Below are 10,586 nucleotides of genomic sequence, written 5' to 3' on the forward strand. Positions count from 1 at the left end.
CAGCAATTCAAAACCACCAGCCAGTCCCTAGGAAGAAAGACAAGGCGTCTATTCCCATAAAGAGTTAAAGTCTTGGAAATACACAGGGGCAGCTATACTTTATCATTTTGAGTATATCTATATAAATTACACTGCAAATTCTTTTAAAAAAGCACATACAAGGCAAAACATTAGTACACATTGTTGTAACTGTTCTGTTTTGGATAAGGAGATTCACAAAGCTCGATCTACATTCTCAAAGTGGCTCTACATAAAGATAATAAACTAGATGTTACATTTCTCACTGAAGATTCTCTCAAAAATTGATTTAGGTGTTACCCTTTTAGAGAGAGGGGAAAAGAAAAGTATTAAGTGGCATCCTGTCAGATGATGAAATACTTTTTATCAGAATATTTGCAAGCATTGCAATTATTCAGTGGCCTGCACTTGCTTGCATTTTGGATTGTTTTGCTGATCAGACATGCCAAAATTTATAAATGAAGTTTTTGTTTATCTTACAGGAAAATAAATGAAAAACAAGCTTAAACTGACAATTGTTATGTTATCCTATAATAAGACTGATGTTCACCCTTCAAACTTCATTCTCCTTGGCATTCCTGGTTTGGAGGCAGCCCACATCTGGATATCCATCCCCTTCTGTGTGGTCTACATTTTGGCCTTGCTGGGAAACTTATCCCTTTTATTTGTCATCAAGACAGATCCTAGCCTTCATGAGCCCATGTACCTCTTCCTCTGCATGTTGGCTGTGGCTGACCTTATTGTGTGCACCACAGCGGTGCCAAAACTACTCAGTCTTTTTTGGTTTGATGATGGAGAGATTCGCTTGGAAGCCTGTCTTACCCAAGTGTTCCTGATTCATTCTTGCTCCACCATGGAATCTGGGTTCTTCTTGGTCATGGCTTTTGACCGCTATGTAGCCATTTGTAATCCATTAAGACATTCAATGATTCTGACAAACACAGTGGTAAAGGGGATGGGTTTTGCTATTGTACTTCGGGGCACCGTGCTTCTCAGTCCTCACCCTTTCCTGCTGCGTTGGCTTCCCTATTGCAAAACCAATATAATTCCTCATACTTACTGTGAGTTCATGGCCCTCATCAAAATCTCCTGTGCTGAGACAAGAATTCGCAGAGCGTATAGTCTAATTGTTGCTTTCCTTACTGGAGGGGTGGACTTCATACTGATAATTTGTTCTTATATACTCATACTCCACACTGTCTTCCACCTCCCAACGAAGGATGCCAGGCTCAAGACGCTGGGTACCTGTGGCTCTCATGTCCTTGTCATCCTAGTGTCTTATACGCCAGCTTTCTTCTCTTTTCTCACTCACAGATTTGGCCACCATGTAGCTCCACATGTCCATATATTTGTAGCCAACATTTATCTTCTGGTCCCACCAATGGTGAATCCCATTATCTATGGCGTAAGAACCAAGAAGATACGGGACAGGTTCTTTAAAGTTTTTAGGTTTTCAAAGTCTCTGAACTAAACCCTCTTTGCTGGGGCATAATATCTGAAGAAAAATTTTCCAGTATCCATTTTAGAGTGTTTGGTTTTTTACTAAGCACCTCCTTTAATATCCAGATGATTAAGATTCTTCCGTGGAAAGTAATCTACACACGTCATATATGTTGATAACCTATAACATAATTATAGGTTATCAGAACTATTCACCAGTGCATAGGAAATTAGTATTTTAGATTGCTTAGAGACCATTATTTTAATTTAATTACAGTGATTACCAGGCATCACATATAAAATATATCATCTACTTAAATAATTGAATCTATAATTACAGAAAACATTAACCTGAACATATCCCACTTAGACATCAAGTTTATAGAAGAGAAGGGCTCAGAGAAATTGTATCTTGATTTTCACCTATCTTTCTTAGACTTTTTTGGATGACAAAAACATGTGGGTTCTTATTAGTTTTCTACTTACTCATACTTGACTGGTTTTTGTCTTTTTTGAGAGAAATTTTTTTTAACTCACTCATTACAATATGTGATGTGGGGTCCAGTAATTGTGTAATCTTTATTTTTCATAGCTTAAGGAATATGTGTGAGCTTTCCTTGAAGCTCAATATCTCTTTATTAAAATTAAAAGTTCAATTAATTTATTCATTAATGTTATAAGCTCAGTATTCCTTTCAAGACCTATATTTTTTAAAGTTTTATTCTCAAATTTTCTCCATAATTAAGAGTATTTAATCTGCACTTGTGTAGCATTTTATATGACATTTTGTCCTTTGAATTTTCCTGATTGTATATTTTTAATCCTCATTTGGTTTTTTAAGTACATAAAATTATTAATGTATTCAGTATTATTAAATATAAAAAATGTTAAAAGAACACACAATCGACCAAAGCTTGTTTTACTTCATATCATCCTTGTTGATAAAAGTTCAAAGCATAATGTCTCAGTTAAGCTCCAGCAAGCTATTTAGCTAACATATATAATAGTATGACAAAAACTATTTTAGGCTGTGAGATTAATATAAGATTACATATCAAGAATATGAATTATTTGAAAACAGATAGAAATCATGTTAGGCTTAAAAGAGGAAACAATGAAGATCAACAGTATAAACACGAGACCTTTGAATCATATTTATATTTTTGTCAGTAGATTTAGAAATGTCCTTCTTTTGCACTCAATTATTTTTCCTTGAATAATTTTTTTCTCAATTTCACACTTTAGAAATCTAAAAGTGCTAAAATCTTTGGAACCTATTAATTCAAACTTTAAAGTTTTCTTTTTTCATACTTTCTCTTGTTAAATATTTTACTTGCTACACTAAAGTCATTAGTTTTTCTTATGCCATTAGGTCTTCTGGAATGTCTTATTAGCTTAACGAAGCACATTGTTTTTACCTCACAGTAAAATATGTTTGAGACTGTGCTGGTCATAGAAAGGTCTTTGGTATGAAACCATCAGAGCAATGTCAGAGAAATATGAGACTGTATTCTTCCATAAAGATATAGCCATAAATCCTTGGAAATCCTATGGGACAGTTCTATTCTGTCTTAAAGGTTTGCCCTGAGTCAGAATCTACTCAATGGTCAGGAGTTTGGTTACTTATTTTATATTGTCAATCAAATTATCTCCAATTTGTAAATATCAATCACAATTGGTTCTAAACTATTTTATTTCATTTTGGTGTCATTCAGTTTTACATGGATGCATTTTTTAAAAGTGTTTTGTTGTTATTCTTTGTAGTCTGTTTTTTGTCTGTGAGCATCACTGAAACCTATTCACTCTGAGTGGCTCTGCCAGCAATGACATAGCTTCCGGCATCACAGTAACACACAAGCCACTACATGACTATACAATGGCAAGTGGTGAATATGAAGAAGGAATCAGCTGCCCACTTCAGAAGCAGTAGCTGCTGAAAATGTTATGCATGCTATGGACACAATGTCAGATACGGAATGCCTAATGAATGGAAGCAGAGCATTGTCTGAGAGAGTGCCAGAGGAGGGTCCCCTGGAGTCAGAAGGCACATGAAATGTAACTGAGGAGGAGCTCCTTTCTCAAAGAAGAGTCATCGAAGATGACAAGAGTGTGGGAATGGAGTCTCCAGGGTCTTAATTTGCTGATGGGTCACACCTGAATGTGAGCAGAAACAGCTGCAGAAATCTACTAATAATCAGAGCTTGGAATGCATGAAGTACTGTTGTGTCAGGTGCATCGAGTCAGTTCCTACCCATAAAGACCCTATGCACAGCACAACAAAAGACTTCAAAGTCATGCACATCTCCACAAATATTCCCACACTAGAGTACATTGTTGTAGCCATGGTGTCAATCCAAACAATTAAGGGACTTTCTCTTTTTTGCTGCCCCTCTATTTTACCAAGGATGCAGTCCTTCTCCAGGGACTGATCTCCCCTTACAACATGTCAAAGTATGTAACCGGAAGTGTTCCCAAGCTTGTCTCTAAGGAGCACTCTGCCTGTATTTCTTCAAAGACAAGTTTGATTACTTTTTGGCACTCTGTGGCACATTCAGTGTTCTTTGCCAGCAGCATAATTCCAATGCACTGATTCTTCTTCAGACTTCCTTATTCAATGTCCAACTTTTATATATGGATGAGGTAATCGCAAATTCTATGGCTCTGTCAGGTACACCTTAGTCCTCATGGTAGCGTGCTTGCTTCTCAATACTCTAAAGAGCTCTTGTGTCGCAGATTTACACAATGCAGTGCATTTTTTGATCTTTTGAGTGCTGCTTCCATGAGTATGATTGTGGATCCAAGCAGGCAAAATCCTTGACCAAAATTGTTGCCATTTATCATGATGTCACCTATTAGTCCAGTTGTGAGGATTTAGGTCATCTTTACATTGGGTTGTAATCCATACGGAAGGTTGCAAGCCTTAATCTTTATTAGTAAGTGCTCCAAGTCCTCCTCACACTCAGCAAACAAGGTTGAGTCACCTGCATGTCACGTTATTTGTAGGCCCTCCTCTAATCCTGATGCCTCATTCTTTTTCATATAATACATCTTCCCTGATGATTTGCTCAACATACAGATTGAATAAGTATGGTGAGAGAATATAACCCTGATATACACATTTCTTGATTTTTAAACCTAAACCATGCAATATACCCTTGCTCTGTTTTCAGAATTGCCTCTGATCTATGTATAAGTACAATATAAGCAAACTGAACTGTTTTAAAATTCCCATTTTTCTCAAACTTATCAATAGTTTACTACTTCGCAAGCTGATTGGGAGAGCTCTATATTCGTACCTATTCCAAAGAAAATGCTCAAAACATAGACCAATACCATGATATCACATTCACGTAAAATTTGGCTGAAAATCACCCAACAGCAGTAGTAGAAGTACATTAACAGGGAACTGCCAGAACAAGAAATATCACTCATGTCACATGGATCTTGGCTGAAAGTAGGGAAAACCAAAAATATATTACTGTTTTTTTTATTGATTATGCCAAGACATTCGACCGTGTGGATGATAACAAACTATAGATATCAAGAGGCATATTGCATGGTTTAAAATCAAGAAAGGTGTACATCAGTGTTGTAATCTTTTACCATACTTATTCAAACTGCATGCTGGGCAAACAATCAGAGAAACAGGATTATAAGAAGAATAATTTAGTAGCGGGATTAAAGGAAGGCTTTAATAACAATCTTCAATATGCAGACAGCACAACCTGTCTTGCTGAAAGTGAAGAGGACTTGCAAATCATGATAAATGGAGAAAAGATTAAATTCATCAAGGATTTTGTCTTACTTGGATCCACAATCAATGCTCATGGAAGCAGCAGTCAAGAGATTAAAAAAGAAGAAGAAGAAAGAATTGCATTGAGTAAATATGCTGCGCAAGACTTTGAGGAGTTACTAAGGAGTGCCTGACACAAGCCATGACATTTTCAATGACCTCATATGCACATGAAAGTGGATGTTGAATAAAGAAGATGGAGTAGGAATCAATGCATTTGATTTGTGGTGCTACAAAGAATATTGAGTCCCATGGTCTGTCAAAAGGACAAACAAATCTTTTTTGGAGTACAGCCACAGTGTTCCTTAGAAGTAAGAATGTCAGATCTTCATCTTACATATTTTGGGCGTGTTATCAGGTGATACTAGTCCCTGGAGAAGGACACCATGCTTTGTAAATTAATGGCAACAACAAGAGAAAGGATCATGATTTTGCATCAGCAACTATTGTATGGATGGCAACAGGAAAGTGCAGTCTTTTGATCTGCTATCTATGGGGTCACTGTGGGTGAGAACTGACTTGATGGCACCTAAGATAAACAAAAACATGTTATTGTTGTTAGGTGATGTCCAGTGGTGTCCAACTCATAGCAACCCTATGTATAATGGAATGAAACTCTACTGGGGCCTGAGCCATCTTGACAATTGTTCCTAAGTTTGAGCCCATTGTGGAAACCACTGTGTCAGTCCATCTTGTAGAGGGTCTTCCCCCTTTTCACTGATACACTTCTTTACCAAGCATGTAAAATCCTTTTCCAATGGCTGGCCTGATAACATGCCCAAAGGGTATGGATCCAAGGAACATTATAATTGTAGGTTCTTTAAGACAAATTTTGGGGTTTTTTTGTCTGGCAATCAATGGTACTTTTAATGTTTGTTGCCAACTGAATAATTCAAATAGAATAATTCTTCTTTGCTCTTCCTTATCAATGGCCCACATTTCACATGAATATGAGGTGATTAAAAGTACCATGGCTGTGGTCAGGTTTGCTATGGATCTCAAAATGACATCCTTGCTTTTCAGCACTTAAATAGTTCTCATGTAACAGATTTGCCTAGTGTTATGTGCCATTTGAATTCTTTACTTATTGTTTTATGAATATTGATTGTGATGCAGCACAAGAAAATTCTTGGTTCAAATTTTTTTTCATTTATCATGATATTGTCTATTGATACAGTTGTGAGAGTTTTTATTTTCTTTACATTGAATTGTGATCCATATTGAAGGCTACATTTCATGATTTTAATTAGCAAATTCATCAAATCCCCTTGCTTTCAGCAAGCATGTTTGTATCATTTGCATATTACAGGTTGCTAAAGCGACTTCCTTCAATCCTAATGTCTTCTTTTTCTTCATACTGTCCACATTCTCAGATTATTTCCTCAGCATACAGATTAGATAAGTATGGTGAAAGATACATTCTGTTATGTTCATAACACTGCTTTTTGCTTCATGTATAAGTTCTTGAGCCGGGGGAGCGGGGAGGGAGGGGAAAATGAGGACCTATTGTCCGGGGTTTAAGTGGAGAGAAAATGTTTTGAGAATGATGTACAAATGCGCTTTACACAATTGATGTGTTTATGGATTGCGATAACAGTTGTATGAGCCCCTAATAAAATGTTTAAAAAATAAATAAATTTTTTAAAAATTTGAAAAAAAACAAAACAAAAATAGGAAGTAGGTGAACGGTGTGTTTAGATGGTGAAAACCATGAAATTGCCTGGCTGCTAATTGAAAGACTGGCAGTTTGATGAGGGCAATGAATGTACAAATGTACATGGATTGTGATAAGAGTTGTATGAACCCCTAATTAAATGATTAAAAAAAAAGAACCCTTGGGGGAAAAAAGATATAAAAATAATAGTAATTTATAATTGATCAAGGGGTCACAAGGATGGAAGGTAGAGAGGGAGGGAAAAAAGAACTGATACCAGTGCTCAAGTAGAAAGACAATGTTTTGAAAGTGATAATGGCAACATATGTACAAATGTGCTTGATACAATTGATGTATGGATTGTTATAAGAGCTCCCAATAAAATGATATTTTAATTTAAAAAAGAAGAAAAAAAAGAGCTGTAAGAAACCCCAATAAAATTATTTACGTTAAAAAAGAAAAAAAAAGAAAAAAAAAAGTTCTTGAGCACAATGAAGATTTCTAGAATTCTCTTCTTCTAAAATGTTAACTATAATTTATAATTATCTGCACAGTCTAATGCCTGTGAATAGTAAATGAAATACAAGTAAATATATTAATATTCTTATCTTTAAGCCAAGATTCATATGACATTACTGATATATTTCATGCCATGTAGCCTTCTGAATCCAACTGAATTTTCTGGTCACTCCCTGTTGATATAACATTGAAGGTATTCATATACCTTCTGAAAATCTCTACATATATGTTTTATTAATGATGTTGTTCAATAATTTATATATTCTGTTGGGTCAACTTCCTTGGAATGGGTGCAAATATGGATCTCTTCTAGTTAGTTGGTCAAGTAGTTGTCTTCCAAATATTTTGACAATGAAGATTGAGTGCTTTCAGTGCTGCATCACCTTATTAGAACATTTCTGCAGTTCCTATTGCTGAAGATTTGTTTTTTTTTTGTTAATGCCTTATGACAGCTTGAACTTCTTCCCTTAGTACCACTGGTTCGTGATCATCTGCTACCTTTGTTGGTACAATGACTTTACTTCTTCCTTTGATGCATTCCTGTACTATTCAGTATTTTACCCAGGAGGTATTTCAATTTTGTAAGTAAGGTTTGAATTTTTCTTCAATTTTTTGAACTTGAGATATGTTGAATATGTTCTTCTTTTGTTTTACAGCTCCATATCTTTGTAAATTTCATTATAATTGGCGACCTTCTCTTTTGAGCTTTTTAAAAAAAATTCCTTTTGTTATTTATCTTAATTTATTTCATGTACTTTAGATAGGCTATGTACAAGAACAAATTTGTGAGTTAAGTACTTATTAACCATTGGACTACCAGAGGTCTTTCATAGAGATCTAAATCTCACTTATTAGGCTTATTAGACATTTCATATATCATAGGTTTAAGCGTCAAAATTGTTGCTATTGCTTATCCTGTTTCAGAACTGAAGCAGACACAACATAGAAAATGTTCTTATCTGAACCACAAAATTAAGACCTGAAGATAATATGAGGATACACTTTGAGGAAAACATTTTGATTAATCAGTCTTTACCCTAAGCACAGGGTTATAATAGAGCAGTGGTTCTCAACCTTCCTAATGCCACGACCCTTTAATACAGTTCCTCATGTTGTGGTGACCCCCCCAACTATGCAATTATTTTCGTTGCTACTTCATAACTGTAACTCTGCTACTGTTATGAATCACAAGGTAAATATCTGATATGCAGGATGTATTTTCATTGTTACAAATTGAACATAATTAAAGCATAGTGATTTATCACAAAATAATATGTAATTGTATATTGTGAAATATTTATTTCTAATGACAAATAAATGAAACTTTGTCTTGAAACATGGTGTAGCATAGGTAACAGTCTTCACACTGGGTACTCATATGTGAGCATATATGCATGTGGGTGGACCCACCTGGAAATGGATAGAGGAGCATTGTCTCAGCTCCTAAGACCATCAGACATATGTGTTTTCCAATGGTGTTAGGCGATCCCTATGAAAGGGTCATTCGACCCCCAAAGGGGTTGCGACCCACAGGTTGAGAACTGCTGTAAAAGAGGAACATGACATTTGTGGCTTCATGTTACACTCACGGAAGATATTCATCATAACAATAAGATGAAATTGACTACCTGAAAAGTCATTATTTATTAAGTAAATTTAAGTTGTAGTTAAATTGCATTCGATTTTTTTTAAAGAACAAAACAAAATGTTTTGAAAATGATTGTTGTAAGGGTTGTATAATACGGTTTGATATGAGTGAACTATTGGGTGAAAAGACTAGATTATGTCCTAATAAATTAGTTTTTTAAAACAAAGAATATGTGTAATTTATAATAGAAAAATATTAATTTGCTAGGGGAGAAGCACAATAAAATGCATTTCTAAAGTGCAAAAAAACAAAAAAAAACTACTTAGGTTCAAATACTGCACTGCTAATTTCTATCAAATATTTAAGTAGGAATAATACCTATAAAAATTATCCAAAATACAGAAGCAGAGAGAGCACTTCCCAACTCATTGAAGACACAATTGAGACAATATTAAATAGAACACATTACATAAGAATTATAATAGACAGCTAAGGCATGAGCATAATATTACAATACAAGTACAAGAGAAGGCATATATACCTATAACTACTAAATATTTTTTGGAGGAATTTCAAGTTTAGGATGCGATGTAAATTAGTGAAAATTCCCTCTATAGCTTTATAACCTCATAACTACTATTTCAATAACAAAACATATTTTCAGACTATTATGCAGCACATGAACATCATGGAAGCTCTAAAAACAGTTTCACATCAACTCCAACTCTGGGTGACCTTATGTCTATCAGAGAGAAACTCTGTCCTGTACTGTGCCATCTTCATGATCATTTATATGTTTTGGTCCATTGTTTTGACTATAAAAATTCCCATAAGTCTCTTAATAAATATATATCAGACATTACTAGTGGCCCCTTGCCCCAGGACTTTACAACCATATATTTCCATTAAGTTGCTTCTACACATAATGTAAATTATGTCACATACCACTAGAAAATGATGATTAATATGTCATGCAACTAGAGTTTTTTTTTAATCCTGCCCCTGAACAAGAACAATAAAAACAAAAAACTTGAACAATAATAGACATGAAATATTATTGGTAGTTACAATATTTCATAGCCATGAAATTCCTCCATGGGGTTGTACATTCAAACAAAGTAGACGAAGGAGCTTTTAAGAAGGTGTCCAGGTTGAACACTCGCCCACTGTTCCTGATGTTAGATCAGAAAATTAAGAGGTTATGAGGCCAATAGTGAGAGACAGGTTGCCAGAAATAGAGTACAAGTATTCTAAGGTCTGTTGATCAGACCTCCCCTGCGATTTTCATCTACTCAAGGGCTCCCTTAAACACTTTAAGTTCACAGCATCTTCTCAAGGACTCTTCTAATCCTTGCAAGGTCCAACCTGTCACCCTTTCCTGAAACCAAGCTCCCAGACCCACAGCGTGCAGTAGTTTCCCTAGACTGCTGTCTAAAGGTGGCCATAATCTCGGGCTTGTGTAGAGCTTCCAAGAACACAAGGGCTCAAACCGGAGGTCTGCACTCTGAAAACCTCCCAGCTCATGCATTCACGGGCTTTGCATTCCCTCTCCTGGGCCAGGAACAGAGTGACTG

At 35.5% G+C, this 10,586-nt stretch overlaps 1 protein-coding gene across 1 annotated transcript; it reads left to right on the forward strand.

Moving 5' to 3' along the window:
* Positions 1-508: 508 nt before the first annotated feature.
* LOC101647506 (olfactory receptor 52D1-like) lies at positions 509-1,489 on the forward strand. The gene has a single exon (XM_004717488.1). The coding sequence runs from the start codon at positions 509-511 to the stop codon at positions 1,487-1,489; it is 981 nt and encodes a 326-aa protein (XP_004717545.1).
* The last annotated feature ends 9,097 nt before the right edge of the window (positions 1,490-10,586 follow it).

The sequence above is a fragment of the Echinops telfairi genome, unplaced genomic scaffold, assembly GCF_000313985.2.
Source record: "Echinops telfairi isolate 266 unplaced genomic scaffold, ASM31398v2 ScPeMD7_41;HRSCAF=154, whole genome shotgun sequence".
NCBI lineage: Eukaryota > Metazoa > Chordata > Mammalia > Afrosoricida > Tenrecidae > Echinops > Echinops telfairi.